Below are 21,220 nucleotides of genomic sequence, written 5' to 3'. Positions count from 1 at the left end.
TTTAATAAGCCCGGGGTCTACCTCTGAGTAAATGTACCTGTAATCAATACTACTACTTCACTAAGACGATTAACCTTTGCACTGCGCCTTCTGCTGCTGTCTAATAAAGCGAACATTGGATTGCCATCAATCTACTGATCACATTATTCTTTTAGGGAATGAATGAAGCTATGGTGCCAGTGACATCATTTCAAACATAGAGCTATAAACACAGATTATACAATTATGAGATTACATATGCTGTTTACAATGCAGATGGGATAAAGAGGCAAGGACGCTGTCACCCTGGGGGGATAATGATTTATAGAAAAATGCTTCATACTCACCTGCTATATTCAAGGCTCCGCCCACTCATCTTCATATTACTGCAGAAGTTTCTAAGCCTGGTGTGCTACCAACCTTTTGGTCAAGGCCAGATTTATACAGTACTTTTTCCGCCCCTAGGCCAACTTTCTTGCAGCTTCCCTCCCATGAGGAGCACCCCCTCCTAATCTGTGCAGCCCCCTCTTCCATGTCTAACATTCATGTGCAGCACCCCCTCCTAATCTGTGCAGCCCCCTCTTCCATGTCTAACATTCATGTGCAGCAGCCTCACTCCTATTCCTTGTGCAGCCCCCTCTTCCATGTCTAACCTTCATGTACAGCAGCCCCACTCCTATTCCTTGTGCAGCCCCCTCTTCCATGTCTAACATTCATGTACAGCCCCTCCCCCTATTCCTTGTGCAGCCCCCTCTTCCATGTCTAACCTTCATGTACAGCCCCTCCCCCTATTCCTTGTGCAGCCCCCTCTTCCATGTCTAACCTTCATGTACAGCAGCCCCCTTCAGTTCTATACAGGTCCCCTTGGAAAGCAGCTCCCTATTAGCAACCTTTGTATCCCATTTCAAGCCTCTTCTTCCATATGCAGCAATCCCTTTTCCATGTCCAGCCGCCGCTTAACCAGCTGCCGTCCAAGGCCCAGGCCTTGGTTGCCTTTCCAGAAATCCAGCCCTGATTTTGGTCTTCCTCCTTTCTCTCATCTGGCCCATGGCTGCCATCTGTCTCTCACAATGTGAGGGGGAAGGAGGTCTTATCTCAAAACAGAAGTTAAGGAATTATAATTTAATGGACACAAAAAGGACAACTCGTTTTGTGGGACCTGCCCGCTTCTACAGGTCAACAAAAAAAGCGTCTCATGTGGTGGGACGCACAGACTCTGCGCACCAATATATATAGTGTGGAGTGTCGGCCACCAAGGCCTAAAGAAGTCATTATATCCATGTGGAGACGGAATTCTCCACATACTTGATATCGTAGTTGCCTATTAAGCAACCCAGCTTTGTAAGTAGTATTTTTCTCAAACCTATATGCTTTTGCCTCTAAATACTACACTATTTCAGTACTTCTGTGTTTCTTTCTTGGCAGTCTCTAGTGTTCAACACCAGAATTTCATCTACCGGGCGCCCTGCACTGCCTCTCACAATGGCCACAATGTAGGCCCAGGCTCGCACACCAAGTTCAAGATGCAATAGTCTACTTTATTGCTTCATCAGCACAGAAATAAAGTAGACTATTGCATCTTGAACTTGGTGTGCGATCCTGGACCTACATTGTGACTGTTATGTGTACCAGTGCCTTGGCTTGGCACCCACAGGCTCTGCACCCACCTCTTGGGTAAGGTGTGCCACCTTTTTGTTTGCTCTGCCTCTCACAATGGTGCAGCGGGGTGGAAGTTCTCCACAGTCTGCCAATCCCAAGTCCATGCCCATACGTCCTACAAGTGATGATGTCATTGGTGATGAGACGTGCCAGGGCCCAGGGAACCAGAATGCAGGGATGTCAGGGCAGAAGCTGGTACAGCACAGTAGGCTGCTCGGACTCCAACTTAACGTCTAGTGGAGATGATTGGTCAGTGAGATGTTGATGAACATTGGATGATCGCTTATGGAGATTGGAATGGCCCTGGATGCCATTTAGATCCCAATGAGCAGTTTTTGACTTTATCCTAAAAAAATCTTGTGTATATTTAGAACCTTTAGTTGTAGGGATCTGGTGACCATACATTCACAATATTAGTTCAGCATTCTGTTAGCATTCTCTAAGACTCGCACACACAGACTGGAGTCACAGAGGGTCACACTTGCCTGTGGTGGATGTCCTCCTCTCCAGAGTGTCTTGGCGTTGTTGTTGCTCCATCATTTGCCTGCATAATGATAGAAGGATAACCCATTAATGCTGTACCACACATTCTAGCTAGTATTTGAGGTCAGGCCATGATCTCATGCAGCGCTCAGCCCCAGTGCACTCTGGGAGACCAGAAGTTGTTTCTGCTCACTTCGGAACACACATCAAACATTCCATAGTGAAGCACTTTCCCAGAAGTAAAGATTCTGCCATTAGTAATACATTTAAGAATGTAAATCAAGGGGAGAAACAAGGACTAAATAATTTCTTAAGTAATGGATGTAAAAAATGAACAATTTTATTCATCAAGTTATATTCAGTTAAAGAGGCACTGAAGCGGAAAAAAAAATGATATAATGATTTGTATGTGTAGTACAGCTAAGAAATAAAACATTAGGAGCAGAGACATAAGTCTATGTTGTTTCCAGTACAGGAAGAGTTAAGAAACTCCAGTTGTTATCTATGCAAAAGAGTCATTGAGCAGATTTTCAAAGTCGCAGAGAACTCTGACTTCTACAGCTTATTATGTCAACTGTCAGTCATTGTATCTTTTTTTTTTCTCTGCAGAGAACAGTTCAAAAGTTCACTGGCCTGCTCTGTAAAATCATTTAGAATGCTGAGTAGTGTGTAAACTGCAAATATTAGAGAATTATGCAATGTTATAAAAAGCACTATATAACTGAAAATAAAAAATATGAGAATATTTTTTTGCTACTAATGTTCTAGTAATTATCCGTGCTACACAATCATTTCATTATCTTTTTTTTTTTTTTTTTGCTTAAGTGTCTCTTTAAGTTTCTCTTGAATCTACAACCACTGTTCTGTTACAGATTGTGGGCCTCTGAAAACCAGAATTTAATTTCTGCTCTAAAAGATTAAACCTAGCATAAGAACTTGAAAAAGACAGAAAATTGCAGGGCTGTAATTCCCTTAAAGTGGCAATGAGAGGCCGCGCTTCCTGCAAGTGAAAAGTACTGAATAGTTAGTTCTTGCAAACCACTATGAGTCAGTGGCATAGCAATGGGGGATGCAGAGGAAGGGACCGCACCAGGGCCCCTGGAAAAGAGGGGCCCAGTAGGGGCCCTCCATTAATTGCTTTATTGGCTCTTTATTAAGATGGTAATGATCACCTCTATCTGTGTAATAATATTTATATAATATTTCCTTTTAAAATTTAATTATGTTCAGTGGGTTAAAAGAGCATTTCAGCCGCATCACCACTAGATGTCCCCATTTTCCCTTCAGCCCCCGCTGCACCCATTAGCAGCAGCGATACATCTTCCAGGTAACATGGAATGCACAGGCTGCTGAGGTAATAAGAAACAATTTGTTGCAGTGAACTAAATTAAACAGTTGTCTCCCCGGAACAGACTGAACTAGGGAAGAAAAATCAGCTTCCTGATGCGGAGAGAGTGATGCTCATCCCTTCTCATCTCCGCTGAACTGCTTCAGAAGGAAAAGTGCTTCCCCTGAGATAACTCCTAGAAGCTCATCATCAGGGTCGCTGCTCGGAAACTAAGCACCTGTGTGATTAGGTTCTCATGGAAGCAGCCGTTCCCTGACCTCCCTACTACATCCCAGTAACTATTCAGTGCCTATAACAACATGAAACGACTAGTGCCAGCTCTGCCAATCCCTACTGACCTCTGCTGCCTGTTTACTCCACCTCTCCTCCTGCTCCTCTCTGCCAATCCCTACTGACCTCTGCTGCCCATCTCATCCACCTCTCCTCCTGCTCCTCTCTGCCAATCCCTACTGACCTCTGCAGCCTGTCTACTCCACCTCTCCTCCCGCTCCTCTGATGCTGCCCCTCTCTGCCAATCCCTACTGACCTCTGCAGCCTGTCTACTCCACCTCTCCTCCTGCTCCTCTGGTGCTGCCCCTCTCTGCTAATCCCTACTGTCCTCTGCTGCCCATCTCAATCACCTCTCTTCCTGCTCCTCTGATGCAGCTCCTCTCTGCTAATCTCTACTGAACTCTGCTGCCCGTCTCCTCCACCTCTCCTCCCGCTCCTCTGATGCAGCTCCTCTCTGCTAATCTCTACTGAACTCTGCTGCCTGCCTCATCCACCTCTCCTCCTGTTCCTCTGATGATGCTCCTCTCTGCCAATCCCTACTGAACTCTGCTGCCTATCTCATCTACCTCTCTTCCCACCCCACTCTACCAATCCCTGAACTCTGCAGTCTGTCTACTCCACCTCTCCTCCTGCTCCTCTGATGCTGCCTCTCTCTGCCAATCCCTACTGACCTCTGCTGCCTGTCTCCTCTCTGCTCCTCGAATATTGCCTCTCTCTGCCAATCCCTACTGATCTTTGCTGCCATCTTATCCACCTTTCCTCCTGCTCCTCTAATGCCTCCCCTCTCTGCCAATCCCAACTGACCTCTGCTGCCCATCTCATCCACCTCTCCTCCTGCTCCTCTGATGCTGCTCCTCTCTGCCAATCCCTACTGACCTCTGCTGCCCGCCTCATCCACCTCTCCTCCTGCTCCTCTGATGCTGCTCCTCTCTGCCAATCCCTACTGACCTCTGCTGCCCGCCTCATCCACCTCTTCTCCTGCTCCTCTGATGCAGCTCCTCTCTGCCAATCCCTACTGACCTCTGCTGCCCGCCTCATCCACCTGTCCTCCTGCTCGTCTGATGCAGCCCCTCTCTGCCAATCCCTACTTACCTCTGCTGCCCATCTCCTCCAGCTCTCCTCCCGCTCCTCTGATGCTGCTTTACTTTGTCAAACCTTCCACTTACTACCAATTATCCAAAAGATCCAATGTTCAAACTCAGCCCTATCGTACAAAGCACACACCATAAGCTGTCCTCTCCATACATTTCCTCACTAATCTCCAGATACCATCCCACCCTTCGCTCCTCCATAAAACCTTCCTGTCCTCTAGCTAGTGTTGGGCGAACAGTGTTCGCCACTGTTCGGGTTCTGCAGAACATCACCCTGTTCGGGTGATGTTCGAGTTCGGCCGAACACCTGACGGTGCTCGGCCAAACCGTTCGGCCACATGGCCGAACTAAGAGCGCATGGCCGAACGTTCCCCGAACGTTCGGCTAGCGCTGTGATTGGCCGAACGGGTCACGTGGTTCGGGCCCGAACGCGCTCTGATTGGCCGAACGGTCACGTGGTTCGGGTAAATAAATACCCGAACCACGTCATATCTCCGCCATTTGTCTGTGGGTTTAGCTTTGGGTAGGCAGGCAGGGTAGTTCGCTCTCCAACCACGCTAGCCAGGGTCCCCCCCAGTCATTGTGTGTCGCTGCTGGGAACAGTAGTACACCGCTCGCTCAGCCACACTATATATAGCATTGTTTACTGCCACTGTGTACCTCGCTCAGCCACGCTATATATATAGCATTGCGTTTTCTGACACTCTGTGTACACGGCTTAGGCTAGCCTGACTAATATAGCATTGTGTGTACTGCCACTGTGCACCTCGCTCAGCCACGCTATATATAGCATTGTGTGTATTGCCACTGTGCACCTCGCTCAGCCACGCTATATATAGCATTGTGTGTACTGCCACTGTGCACCTCGCTCAGCCACGCTATATATAGCATTGTGTGTACTGCCACTGTGCACCTCGCTCAGCCACGCTATATATAGCATTGTGTGTACTGCCACTGTGCACCTCGCTCAGCCACGCTATATATAGCATTGTGTGTACTGCCACTGTGCACCTCGCTCAGCCACGCTATATATATAGCATTGTGTTTTCTGACACTCTGTGTACACGGCTTAGGCTAGCCTGACTAATATAGCATTGTGTGTACTGCCACTGTGCACCTCGCTCAGCCACGCTATATATAGCATTGTGTGTACTGCCACTGTGCACCTCGCTCAGCCACGCTATATATAGCATTGTGTGTACTGCCACTGTGCACCTCGCTCAGCCACGCTATATATATAGCATTGTGTTTTCTGACACTCTGTGTACACGGCTTAGGCTAGCCTGACTAATATAGCATTGTGTGTACTGCCACTGTGCACCTCGCTCAGCCACGCTATATATAGCATTGTGTGTACTGCCACTGTGCACCTCGCTCAGCCACGCTATATATAGCATTGTGTGTACTGCCACTGTGCACCTCGCTCAGCCACGCTATATATAGCATTGTGTGTACTGCCACTGTGCACCTCGCTCAGCCACGCTATATATAGCATTGTGTTTTCTGACACTCTGTGTACACGGCTTAGCCTGACTAATATAGCATTGTGTGTACTGCCACTGTGCACCTCGCTCAGCCACGCTATATATAGCATTGTGTGTACTGCCACTGTGCACCTCGCTCAGCCACGCTATATATAGCATTGTGTGTACTGCCACTGTGCACCTCGCTCAGCCACGCTATATATATAGCATTGTGTTTTCTGACACTCTGTGTACACGGCTTAGCCTGACTAATATAGCATTGTGTGTACTGCCACTGTGCACCTCGCTCAGCCACGCTATATATAGCATTGTGTGTACTGCCACTGTGCACCTCGCTCAGCCACGCTATATATAGCATTGTGTGTACTGCCACTGTGCACCTCACTCAGCCACGCTATATATAGCATTGTGTTTTCTGACACTCTGTGTACACGGCTTAGCCTGACTAATATAGCATTGTGTGTACTGCCACTGTGCACCTCGTTTAGCCACGCTATATATAGCATTGTGTGTACTGCCACTGTGCACCTCGCTCAGCCACGCTATATATAGCATTGTGTTTTCTGACACTCTGTGTACACGGCTTAGCCTGACTAATATAGCATTGTGTGTACTGCCACTGTGCACCTCGCTCAGCCACGCTATATATAGCATTGTGTGTACTGCCACTGTGCACCTCGCTCAGCCACGCTATATATAGCATTGTGTGTACTGCCACTGTGCACCTCGCTCAGCCACGCTATATATATAGCATTGTGTTTTCTGACACTCTGTGTACACGGCTTAGCCTGACTAATATAGCATTGTGTGTACTGCCACTGTGCACCTCGCTCAGCCACGCTATATATAGCATTGTGTTTTCTGACACTCTGTGTACACGGCTTAGCCTGGCTCTATAGCATTGTGTGTACTGCCACTGTGCACCTCGCTCAGCCATGCTATATATAGCATTGTGTGTACTGCCACTGTGCACCTCGCTCAGCCACGCTATATATAGCATTGTGTGTACTGCCACTGTGCACCTCGCTCAGCCACGCTATATATAGCATTGTGTTTTCTGACACTCTGTGTACACGGCTTAGCCTGACTAATATAGCATTGTGTGTACTGCCACTGTGCACCTCGCTCAGCCACGCTATATATAGCATTGTGTTTTCTGACACTCTGTGTACACGGCTTAGCCTGGCTCTATAGCATTGTGTGTACTGCCACTGTGCACCTCGCTCAGCCACGCTATATATAGCATTGTGTTTACTGCCACTCTGTGTACACCGCTCAGCCAGACTATATACCGTTGTTTACTGACACTCTGTGTACACCGCTCAGCCAGACTATATACCATTGTTTACTGACACTCTGTGTACACGGCTCAGCCTGACTATAAAGCATTGTGTGTACTGCCACTGTGCACCTCGCTCAGCCACGCTATATATAGCATTGTGTTTTCTGACACTCTGTGTACACGGCTTAGCCTGGCTATATAGCATTGTGTGTACTGCCACTGTGCACCTCGCTCAGCCACGCTATATATAGCATTGTGTTTACTGCCACTCTGTGTACACCGCTCAGCCAGACTATATACCGTTGTTTACTGACACTCTGTGTACACCGCTCAGCCAGACTATATACCATTGTTTACTGACACTCTGTGTACACGGCTCAGCCTGACTATAAAGCATTGTGTGTACTGCCACTGTGCACCTCGCTCAGCCACGCTATATATAGCATTGTGTTTTCTGACACTCTGTGTACACGGCTTAGCCTGGCTCTATAGCATTGTGTGTACTGCCACTGTGCACCTCGCTCAGCCACGCTATATATAGCATTGTGTGTACTGCCACTGTGCACCTCGCTCAGCCACGCTATATATAGCATTGTGTGTACTGCCACTGTGCACCTCGCTCAGCCACGCTATATATAGCATTGTGTTTTCTGACACTCTGTGTACACGGCTTAGCCAGACTATATAGCATTGTGTGTACTGCCACTCTGTGTACACCGCTCAGCCAGACTATATAGCATTGTGTTTACTTCCACTCTGTGTCTGCTGGGCCTGGGAACAGTAGTACACCGCTCACCCGCCACTGTATAGCATTGTGCTCTGTGTCGCTGCTGGGAATAGTGGTACTGTATAGCATTTCTGTACTGCCACTGTACTGCTGCCAGTCAGCGTGTACTGTAAGGATAAGTGAAATGAGGAAGAAATCCGGTGAAAGAGGAAGGGGCAAGGGAAGAGGTGTTTCCCCTGACGGTTCACGTACAGGCCACAGGGGAGCACCCAAGAAAACCCACTCAATACTGCCCATGTTGTCCAGGACAACAACCCTCACAAATCCAAAAGAACAGGACCAGATAATTACTTGGATGACCTCTCAAGCGTCCAGCAGTGGGTTAAGCAGCACCAGCACATCACGCACGAGGTCCGAGTCCTCAGCCAGTTACAAGGAGCCAGTGGGCACAAAGCTGACACAACCGGCAGCGACACCACGCACACAACTGCCAGATAACCAGTCCTATGAATTACCTCAGGACACAATGGGGTATTCGCAGGAGCTATTCCCAGCCCAACAAACTTCCACCTATGAAAGGTCAATGGAGGAACAGCCAGAAATGTTGTGCCCGGATTCACAACCATTAACTGTGGGAAATGCACCGCGCACTGAAATACAAGGCGAGTCCGAGGAGGACTCGGAAACCCAAATCCCAGAGCAAGTTGGGCAGGAGGGGTTGCAATTGCAGGAGGTCGGCCGACAAGATCTGGAAGACGACGTTGGAGTGAGCTGTGCAGAGGTTGTTCTGGGGAGCTCTACTCCACGGCGGCGGCCCCCCACAATGACATATGACGAGTTTGAGGAGATGGAAGAGGAGGGTATGGACAATGTGGACAGAGACCCAGATTTTATTTGTGAACGAGAACATCGCCGTCGTAGCAGCAGCACAGATGAGTCTGTTGAAGAACCCACTGCTGCACGAGTTCGCCTTGTGCCACAAGGTAGGCGGCGCGCAATTTCAGGCACCACAAGCGTGGAAGTTAGAGTGAGAGGCAAAAGAGGAGGAAACAGAAATCGCCAGCAAGGAGGCAGGTGCTCCAAAGTCTGGGCTTTCTTTGAAGACTGCACTGAGGATGTTAGCATGGCGATTTGCAAGGTGTGCAAGACTCGCCTGAGCAGGGGGAAAAGTATTAACAACCTCTCCACCACCAGCATGAGCCGCCACATGCTATCCAAACATCCCACTCTGTGGGCAAACGCGGCAGGACAGGGTACCAGCAACACTGCCTCCCTTGGGTTCACCAGACTCACCACCAGACCCGCCTCAGCAGCAGCAGTAGCCCAGCCATTGCGTGGTTCACAACATTCACAAACATCAGACGACGCTGACACTGTCACTTTCCGGAGTAGTGCTCTTGAGGTCTCCCAGTGTTCATCAAACACAACAACCAACAGCCCTTCCGTGTGCAGCGCTACGGTTCAGTTGTCTGTGTCGGAGATGTTTGAGCGCAAGAGGAAATTGCCAGCAAATGACCCCCGGGCCGTGGCAGTAACAGCCAGCATAGCCAAGCTTCTGGCCTGCGAAATGCTGCCATATTGAGTGGTGGAGACAAACAGCTTCAAGGGCATGATGTCAGTGGCCATCCCACGTTACGTGGTTCCCAGCCGCTACCACTTTGCGCGCTCTGCAGTGCCTGAGTTGCATGAGCACGTGGTCAGCAAAATAACCCGAAGCTTGAAGAATGCCGTTGCCTGCAAGGTTCACCTCACCACTGACACTTGGACGAGTGCGTTCGGACAGGGTCGATACATCTCCCTTACCGCGCACTGGGTGAACCTTGTGGAGCCTGGCAGCGATTCCTCACCTGCTACAGCGCGGGTGTTGCCCACGCCGCAAACAGCTGCACCGCCGTCCCTCCCACTGGATAACAACAGCAGCACCTACCTCTCTGACTCCTTCTCCTCCAACGCATCTCAAAGCTGTACCTCATCCGGAAACGCTAACCCAGCAGCAGTAGGATCGTGGAAGCAGTGCAGCACAGCTGTTGGCATGCGTCAGCAAGCGTTGCTGAAGCTGATCTGCCTTGGGGATAAGCAGCACACAGGGGAGGAAATTTGGAAGGAAATAAAGGAACAGACGGATTTGTGGCTGGCACCGCTGGACTTGAAACCGGGCATGGTTGTGTGTGATAATGGGAGTAATCTCATTCGCGCTTTAAGGTTGGCTAAGCTGACACACATCCCTTGCCTGGCGCACGTGATGAACCTAGTAGTTCAGCGGTTCCTGAGGACATACCCAGGCGTGGCCGATCTTCTGTTGAAGGTGCGTCGAGTGGCCAAACATTGTAGAAATTCCAGTACTGCTTCGGGGGCACTCGCCAAGATGCAGGAGCGCTTCAATCTCCCCCACCATCGCTTGCTGTGTGATGTCCCTACGCGCTGGAATTCTACGCTGCACATGCTAGCACGCTTTTGTGAGCAGAAGAGTGCAGTGGTCCAGTACATGACGGCGCAGTACCGAGGCGCATCCGGCCAGCTGCCAAGCTTCTGTGGATCCGATTGGGCCAACATGTTGGACCTCTGCCAAGTCCTCCAAAATTTTGAGCAATCCACGTTGCTTGTGAGCAGTGACAACTCTTCAGTCAGCATTACCATACCACTGCTGTGTTTACTGAAGAGGTCAATGTTGAAAATCAAGGAAACAGCTGTCATGATGCAACTGGGGGAATCTGAAGGAGAAAACGATCAGCGTGATGGTACCAACATCAGGCCATCCGCCTCAGGGAACGCTGGCCCCAGCAGCTATGACGAAGAAGAGGAGGAGGAACAGCTGGAGTTGGAGCAGGAATTTCATGCCACCACTGACGAGGGCCAGAGCGGTGCACGTTGGACTTCCACAATTCAGCGCGAATGGTCAGCAGAAGCAGACCAGGAGGAAGGTGACGACTATGATGCATCACAACAACTATCACAACGCTCACAAGAGGATGATGAGGATTCTGGTAGGACTCTTGCACACATGGCTCAATTCATGCTAGACTGCATTGAACGCGACCCACGCATTGTGCGCATTCTGGACAACACCAATTACTGGGTTTATACCCTTCTGGATCCACGGTACAAACACAATGTTCCAAAACTGCTTGAAGAAAGAGTCAGACAGGTCAAAATGGAAGAATACCAGCAGGCCCTTGTGGAGACTTTAGAGAGGAGATTGACATCCTCCCCCTCCTCTAGCCAGTTGTACGCCGACAGACTGACTTCCGCAAACCCAGGACGACCAGGAGGGCAGCAAACAACGCAAGCCGCAGCTAGTGCCCAAAAGGGAACGGTATCGGCAGTGTCCTTGGAGTGGGAAAATTTTCTGACACCCATGCAGCAGCAGCCCACTGAACAGGAAGCGTGCAGATCCACCTCCAACACCGATCGCCTGGAGAAGATGGTCAAGGACTACATGTCAGATGACGTAGCTGTGTCGAACAATCCATCTGCACCCTTCAACTATTGGGTATCGAAGCTAGACACCTGGCACGAACTGGCAATGTACGCAATAGAGGTGCTGGCTTGCCCGGCAGCCAGCGTTATGTCGGAACGCTGTTTCAGTGCTGCCGGAGGCATCGTCACAGATCGGCGTATCCGCCTCTCCACAGAAAATGCAGACCGTCTGACTCAAATTAAAATGAATCAATCCTGGATTGGAAACGACTACGCAACACTCCAGGACCCCAACCAAGTAACATGACCAATGAACATCTGGGATGGTGTAGCGTTACCGGTCCCTGTTTATTGAACCTCTCATCTGTATTACATTTATGACTGCATGGCGGCAAAAAGCATTGCTGCTATATCCGCACGCTTTTTGTCCTCATGCAAGGCCTGGGTTGTTGTGTCTCAAAAAGCATGGCCTTCTCCTCCTGCGCCTGCTCCTGTTCCATCACGTGTGCTGCTGCTGCTGCTGGGTTAGCGTTGCCGGTCCCTGTTTATTGAACCACTTATCTTTATTACATTTATGACTGCATGGCGGTACAAAGCATGCTATCCGCACGCTTCTTGTCCTCATGCAAGGCCTGGGTTGTTGTGTCTCACAAAGCGTGGCCTTCTCCTCCTGCGCCTCCTCCTGTTCCATCACGTCTGCTGCTGCTGGGTTAGCGTTGCCACGTGGTCCCTGTTTATTGAACCACTTATCTTTATTACATTTATGACTGCATGGCGGTACAAAGCATGCTATCCGCACCCTTCTTGTCCTCATGCAAGGCCTGGGTTGTTGTGTCTCACAAAGCGTGGCCTTCTCCTCCTGCGCCTCCTCCTGTTCCATCACGTCTGCTGCTGCTAGGTTAGCGTTGCCGCGTGGTCCCTGTTTATTGAACCACTTATCTTTATTACATTTATGACTGCATGGCGGTACAAAGCATGCTATCCGCACGCTTCTTGTCCTCATGCAAGGCCTGGGTTGTTGTGTCTCACAAAGCGTGGCCTTCTCCTCCTGCGCCTCCTCCTGTTCCATCACGTCTGCTGCTGCTAGGTTAGCGTTGCCGCGTGGTCCCTGTTTATTGAACCACTTATCTTTATTACATTTATGACTGCATGGCGGTACAAAGCATGCTATCCGCACCCTTCTTGTCCTCATGCAAGGCCTGGGTTGTTGTGTCTCACAAAGCGTGGCCTTCTCCTCCTGCGCCTCCTCCTGTTCCATCACGTCTGCTGCTGCTGGGTTAGCGTTGCCGCGTGGTCCCTGTTTATTGAACCACTTATCTTTATTACATTTATGACTGCATGGCGGTACAAAGCATGCTATCCGCACCCTTCTTGTCCTCATGCAAGGCCTGGGTTGTTGTGTCTCACAAAGCGTGGCCTTCTCCTCCTGCGCCTCCTCCTGTTCCATCACGTCTGCTGCTGCTGGGTTAGCGTTGCCGCGTGGTCCCTGTTTATTGAACCACTTATCTTTATTACATTTATGACTGCATGGCGGTACCTCATGCAAGGCCTGGGTTGTTGTGTCTCACAAAGCGTGGCCTTCTCCTCCTGCGCCTCCTCCTGTTCCATCACGTCTGCTGCTGCTGGGTTAGCGTTGCCGCGTGGTCCCTGTTTATTGAACCACTTATCTTTATTACATTTATGACTGCATGGCGTTACAAAGCATGCTATCCGCACGCTTCTTGTCCTCATGCAAGGCCTGGGTTGTTGTGTCTCACAAAGCGTGGCCTTCTCCTCCTGCGCCACCCTCCTCCTGTTCCATCACGTGTGCTGCTGCTGGGTTAGCGTTACCGGTCCTTTTTCCTGGAACCTCTTATATGTATTACATTTATGACTGCATGCCGACAAAAAGCATGTTACCTGTGCAAAGAAAACAGACATTTCCCGCATTTAAAAGACAGTTTTCCCTTTGAAACTTTAAAATCGATTTTCTCAAAAACTATAACCTCTTTTTGCTAAAAAAATTTTTCCTCTTGTACCCACTCCCAAGGTGCACATACCCTGTAAATTTGGGGTATGTAGCATGTAAGGAGGCTTTACAAAGCACAAAAGTTCGGGTCCCCATTGACTTCCATTATGTTCGGAGTTCGGGTCGAACACCCGAACATCGCGGCCATGTTCGGCCTGTTCGGCCCGAACCCGAACATCTAGATGTTCGCCCAACACTACCTCTAGCTTGGTCACCTCCTCTCACTCCCACATCCAGGACTTCTCAAGAGTGTCACCTGTCTTTTGGAACTCTCTCCCACAGCTTATCAGTAATGCTTTGATCCTGGAAACCATCAAACTTACCCCTTCAGACTACATATAACCTGTCATAGCCACCAGCTTGTCCATCTCCTCCCCTAGTGTCTCCACCCCACTACCCTCTATATTGTAAACTCAAAAGGGTCCTCCCCCTAGTGTTTCCAGTTCCTACCATTTTTCTATCAAGTTATCATGTACTGGTATGTTCGATATTTTATGGCACACACGGGAAGGGGCTGGGCATGGACTAGGAAGAATGGAAGGAAAAACCTTAATAAAACAGGGCTAGGGGCGGAAAAAGTACAAATCCATTTCTAACATAAAAAAAGTGTCACATATGATGTAGATGTACTGTATGCCTTTGCTGAACACATATAAATCTTACACAAACTGGGTATAAAAGGCGTCCTTGCGGTTTATAAAATCACTTAAAAACAGTTTAAAAACCACAAAAAGGTTTGAGGTGGTGTTAAGCTTGGGGGTGTAATCTCCACAGTCAGCATACAACACATAAGCTGACGTGAAGGAGGTACACACACCAGCACAAGGGATCAGGATATCCCCAGTTTAGTGGAGGAGAGGACTGACTCCAATAGGAGATTGTGGTGCACAGAGCCGGTGCAGATCTGAACAGCCACAAACACTTCCGTAATAACGTCTCAGCGCAAAGTAGCGCTGAGCGCATAAACCAGGACTGAGGAGATCAGGACAGGTAGACAGAATGAACGCTTGCTAGCTAGCGATTACTTAGCGACAGCAAGCGTCCAAAACCAGACAGACTGGAATGAGGCAGCCAATGCGTTGCGGCGATGGCGTGCCTCACAAAGACAGGACAGGAGAGACAGGAAATAGCAGGATCGAGATAGATGAACGTAACACAGATAAATATACAATAAGTATGTTTTCCTAGCGTATTACACTTACAGCTATCAATGAAACTATTTGTAAGGTCTGACTAACATATGTATATATCGGCAATGAACCGATATATGACATAAGCAGGAACGCTGACTAGAACTGGAGTAATACAGGGAACAGGACTCAGAAGGATTCGCTATCTCTTCGCAGAGATGAACGCAATCCACAAACAGGACCAGGAACAGGATAACTAGCTCAGCACGGGTGTTCACGATACGCGCAAACTACCAAAACGTGCTGGAAACTGACTAACTGAACACAGGAAATAAACAGTTCGTGTACGTATATATCAGCAACACTGATATATCAACGTAACACGGATACAAGGAAAATAACAAAATGCGCAAGTATGCGTATATATTGGCGATGAACCAATATATGACACAAGACAAGCAAGTAACAACTTCTAGAACAAGAGCAGAACTAGGAGGACTCGCTGACCCCTTCGCAGGAGTCAGCGCAGTCCACACGGACCAGGAACGAGGTGGGGCACGAGCAGAGTAACAGATAGAGTCTGAAACTATGGTAGCCCATGAGGCATTGCAGGAAGCAGTTCTTTATACTGAGGTCATCCAATGGGAGCAGACCTGCAGATTCCCACACAAGTGAATGGTAATTAATCACAGGCTGATAGCAGGAAAAGGCAGACAATGATATGCAGCCTGCAGGAAAGGGACCGCCCCTCCACTGCAGCAGACAATGTTTGTTTACACAAAAGCATATTAAACTGTCATTAACTTCAGAGCGACTGCAGATGGAATCAGCAACTAGTTTAAGTGCAAACCAAACTATGCAAGCAAATGCATGTAATGACATTAGAACTGTTTGGTTTGCAATACCACTGCAGTCAGCAGTAAACGCTGCAGAAGCGATCATAACAGTACCCCCTCCCTTAAACGCGGCCTCTGGACGCCTATGAAAACTGACATATTTCTCCTGAACCACCCAAACCAAAAAATCAGAAGTGGGAAATCCAGCAAACTGATCTGACTGAAAATTCATGAAGGTCGGATCCGTCCGACAAAACCAAATTCCCAAATCAGTCTCACCAAAACTAGACCAATTGGAACCAGAACCTACCGAACCATGCCCGTCAGCACTACAAGCCTCAGTGTGATACCCATCAGAACCACGACTTCCAGAGAAAAGCCCCCAGAAACTCTCTGAGCGATACCCACCGCCTTCCCGGGACTGTCCAAAAACGCCAAAGCCTTTGCAATGCCCACCGGAACTGTTCCCACCAACACAAAACCCACCGTTGAACCAGTCCAAGGTACCAGGACAAGTTTCCTTAGAGATCTCCCAGAACACTTGGAAGCTCCAAAGAGATCCCCACAGGTCAGAACGCCCCTTAGGCTCACATGGAGAACCATCAAGAACCCCTATGGAACCCAGGGCAACTCTAGAGTCAGGGTCACAAGGACAAACATCAAGATCAGGGTTTTTAGGGACCAGAACCATCTCCGGGCATGCAGGCCAACCGGCAACATCAGAACATGTCTCCACTAGGGAAGCGTGTGAGCACGCCAACACAGACACACTTGGGCACTCTGGCATACGAAGCACATCTGGGCACACCGGCACAAGAGAGACTTCTGGGCATGTCAAGGAACTGCAAACCTCAAAGTCAGTCAAGGTAGGACCGAAACCAGGACTGGGCAAAAAAAAATCATCATGACTAGACTTCACAGTTACTGGATTCTCACTAAAAAATGCAGGATCAGACTTAGATGTCTCTGATTCCAGCAAAGTTATTAACAAATCATGTTCAGGGGCATTTACAAGACAGGACAAATCTTCTGATGTATGCACCGAACTAGACAGGGTTCCCATAACTTCTTCTGGACTAGACAGAGACTCATCAAATACACTGGATTGGAGCTCATGAAGGGCTGCAAAACAAGTCAGTAGTGCAGCAATCCCCACTGAACTAGGCAAAACTGAGTAACTCACTGGACAGGAAGGGGACTCAGGAACTTCTGCCACACCGGCCAGAGAACCAGAATTTTCCAGGATACAGGGCTGGGTTTCAGAAACACTCATTAACCCGGACTGAAATTCTGAGATTTCTATTATTTTTTCCAGCGAGTCAGAATTATCCATGTTACAGGGCAAGACTTTTGAAACATTCAGAGGACAGGGCTGGAGTTCCTCGGCTGTTACAACACTGGAGAGGGACTCAACAACATTGGTTAAATCAGACTGTGTACAGGGCAAGGTATCTAACACACTTGCTGACGAGGACAACATTTCAATGGCTTCTGCTTCGCTGGGCAGAAATTCATCAAGTTTTATTAGAGCAGACTGTAATTCCAAAACAGCTGCTAGACAAGTGAATATTACTGCAACACCAACTGAGGTAAGCAGTGCCTCAGACTGTTCTGCTAGAGGGTTTGAAGTATCCAAAGTACTGGGTGAAGCATAAGACTCTGCGACCACAGCTTCACTGGACAGGATCACCGAACAGTCCACACTGCAGGGCAAAACCATGGAAGCACCTGCTGGACAGCATAATGACTCTGTGACCTGAGTTTCATTGGAGAGATCTACTGCACAATTCATGGTACAGGGCAAGTTCACTGGAACATTTTCTGAACACGGTAATAATTCTGCGATTTCGGACTCACATAGCAGACGCTCTGAGTTATTCATGAAACTAGAGCGAGGTGTAGAAACAGGAAGATCAAAACACAATGTTTGCGCATCTAAATCACCATTCAATTGTGAAATTGGAAAATTCAGATGCTGGGGTTCTGAGATTTCTGGACAGGATTGCTGGGACTCAGAAACTGATGTAGTGCATCTATTGGCATCTGCTGGATCAGACAGGAGTTGAACTTTATTAACACAGGTAATTTCTGCAGAAATGTTTGCAGAGACAGGCAAGATTTTTCTGGTGTCTGTTTCACTAAACAAAGAGTCATGAGTACTGGCTAGGCTGGACTCAAAAGTCAGCAGGACCTCTGGGTCCTCTGCTGAGAAATTTGTGCAGGGCAAGATTAAGGAAGTATTAGTAATTTCTGTCTTACTGGGAAGTAACACTGAGTTATCCATGGTACAGGGTGGAATTACAGGAACTTCAATTTCACACAAAAGGAGCTCTGAATCACTCGCTGAATCAGCCAAAGGTGCTGAAGCAGGCGAGTCCTCAGGAACTGAGGAAGTGGAACAATCTCCACTTGACAGTGTGTCTTCCCTGGTATCAACTGATTGAATCGCATAAAAATCGTCAAGAATCATTCTCCACACATCGATCAATGGAGCCACAAAGTCATACCCACACACACCAGTTTTTATTAGGTTATAGGCAGACTTAATGCATGCATTCAATACTAATTCACTTTTTGCACTGTAAAACTGACAAAATGAACTTGCATCTTTCTTCCATTCATAGACCAGAGCTTCCATCTCTCCTTTCTCAAATGGAGGATCCCATGCATATTTAACAGCTGAGCATTCCGGCTGATCATAGTTTGCAAATGTGTTAGTGGCAGAAACATACATTGGGTTATTTAGCAGGTAATTGGCCGATTTCTTATTCCTAAGGATTTCCAATACCTGTAGCAAGTGTTGAACTGTAGTGTATGCAAATTTCCCTTGCTGCACGAATAAATTGATCTGTTCAATACTCTGTAATATATCTTCATAATCATATTCAGATAATTCATTTAAACAAGAACTTTTATTTTCCCTGGCTAGCAATGAAAGTTCATTAGTAGTTTCATAGGTCCATTTGACTCCCCTGAATGGTGACTGAATTTCATTATCTGCTACTGGCGGAGTCTCATTACAGATCTGATGCGCAGTCGCCAAGGGCAACGACTCCGCTGATTGTAACGCTTTTCTTTTGGAGCGTTTACGTTTGGCTTTAGACCCTGCTGCCTTAGCAGAAGAAAAGTTATCAGAACAATTATCTGCTTGCTGATTATTTTTGTAGGCAGTAGAAGGAGCAGCTGATTGACAAGCTGCCAGGAGCTTATCAAAAGGGCTAGGCAAATCGGTTTTGCGCAGCCAGTTATGGATCACAAATGCTAGAAATTCCAGTGGTCTTTCTTTTAAATTGGTATGATCCAAGACATCGTAGGCCCACTGAAACAATCTTCCCTTAAATAAAACATAAACTAGCTGGGGGGCCCACGTTGAAACAGGAGTAGCCTGGAGCTCAGGATTGGCCAGGAACCTGGCACATTCAGAAAAAAACTCATTTTCTGTTTCAGAATTGAGCTTCTCAAATTTCTTAAAGGAACAGGAACCATAACAAACAGTGTCATTTTTGCTGGGAACCCCCCCCCACAATGGGGATTGGTAATGGGGGGGCTACCATAATGTTAAGCTTGGGGGTGTAATCTCCACAGTCAGCATACAACACATAAGCTGACGTGAAGGAGGTACACACACCAGCACAAGGGATGAGGATATCCCCAGTTTAGTGGAGGAGAGGACTGACTCCAATAGGAGATTGTGGTGCACAGAGCCGGTGCAGATCTGAACAGCCACAAACACTTCCGTAATAACGTCTCAGCGCAAAGTAGCGCTGAGCGCATAAACCAGGACTGAGGAGATCAGGACAGGTAGACAGAATGAACGCTTGCTAGCTAGCGATTACTTAGCGACAGCAAGCGTCCAAAACCAGACAGACTGGAATGAGGCAGCCAATGCGTTGCGGCGATGGCGTGCCTCACAAAGACAGGACAGGAGAGACAGGAAATAGCAGGATCGAGATAGATGAACGTAACACAGATAAATATACAATAAGTATGTTTTCCTAGCGTATTACACTTACAGCTATCAATGAAACTATTTGTAAGGTCTGACTAACATATGTATATATCGGCAATGAACCGATATATGACATAAGCAGGAACGCTGACTAGAACTGGAGTAATACAGGGAACAGGACTCAGAAGGATTCGCTATCTCTTCGCAGAGATGAACGCAATCCACAAACAGGACCAGGAACAGGATAACTAGCTCAGCACGGGTGTTCACGATACGCGCAAACTACCAAAACGTGCTGGAAACTGACTAACTGAACACAGGAAATAAACAGTTCGTGTACGTATATATCAGCAACACTGATATATCAACGTAACACGGATACAAGGAAAATAACAAAATGCGCAAGTATGCGTATATATTGGCGATGAACCAATATATGACACAAGACAAGCAAGTAACAACTTCTAGAACAAGAGCAGAACTAGGAGGACTCGCTGACCCCTTCGCAGGAGTCAGCGCAGTCCACACGGACCAGGAACGAGGTGGGGCACGAGCAGAGTAACAGATAGAGTCTGAAACTATGGTAGCCCATGAGGCATTGCAGGAAGCAGTTCTTTATACTGAGGTCATCCAATGGGAGCAGACCTGCAGATTCCCACACAAGTGAATGGTAATTAATCACAGGCTGATAGCAGGAAAAGGCAGACAATGATATGCAGCCTGCAGGAAAGGGACCGCCCCTCCACTGCAGCAGACAATGTTTGTTTACACAAAAGCATATTAAACTGTCATTAACTTCAGAGCGACTGCAGATGGAATCAGCAACTAGTTTAAGTGCAAACCAAACTATGCAAGCAAATGCATGTAATGACATTAGAACTGTTTGGTTTGCAATACCACTGCAGTCAGCAGTAAACGCTGCAGAAGGGATCATAACAGGTGGCTTACCTCAAATGATGAAAATCTTTGTTAGAACAAAAGATTTTATTAGTAGCACAGGCAACACGTTTCGCGGGTACAAGCCCGCTTCCTCAGGCCAAATAACAGTGCCAAACTACAAAGATATATTCGGCATAGAGAGGCTCCCTTGTACCATAGAAAGGCTCCCTATGCAGAATATATCTTTGTAGTTTGGCACTGTTATTTGGCCTGAGGAAGCGGGCTTGTACCCACTAAATGTGTTGCCTGTGCTACCAATAAAATCTTTTGTTCTAACAAAGATTTTCGTCATTTGAGGTAAGCCACCCCAAACCTTTTTGTCATTTTTAAACTGTTTTTAAGTGCTTATATAAACCACCAGGGCGCCTCTTATACCCAGTTTGTGCATCTCATACCCCCACATGCCCCAGTCTGAAGGGTGGAGGCAGAACACACGTGGTTCCACCACGGTGGACATCTGTCTCCTTTCATTTCCAAGAAGAGCAACCGCATCCAGATCCCTAGGGATCACCCCGAGTGGAGTCGGGTTTGTTGTCTCCACCTGCTTCTTGTGGTCGGTTGCCCCCCTGCAACCCTCCTTTGCGAGTAGCTTTTTCCACACTGTATATCCATCATTGT

General features: G+C 48.0%; 1 protein-coding gene across 13 annotated transcripts in view; it reads right to left on the bottom strand.

Annotated features, from left to right (window-relative positions):
• The window catches only part of EVL (Enah/Vasp-like), a 230,518-nt gene that overhangs the window by 35,007 nt on the left and 174,291 nt on the right, over positions 1-21,220 (bottom strand). For all 13 annotated transcript variants that reach the window (XM_068254686.1, XM_068254685.1, XM_068254682.1 and 10 more), the window contains one exon: positions 2,124-2,182. In XM_068254686.1, coding sequence (XP_068110787.1) covers positions 2,124-2,182 — 59 coding nt within the window. The remainder of the gene's footprint in view (positions 1-2,123; positions 2,183-21,220) is intronic.

Source organism: Hyperolius riggenbachi, chromosome 9 (genome assembly GCF_040937935.1).
Source record: "Hyperolius riggenbachi isolate aHypRig1 chromosome 9, aHypRig1.pri, whole genome shotgun sequence".
NCBI classification, from domain to species: Eukaryota; Metazoa; Chordata; class Amphibia; order Anura; family Hyperoliidae; genus Hyperolius; species Hyperolius riggenbachi.
This window is presented reverse-complemented; position numbering and strand designations above follow the sequence as displayed.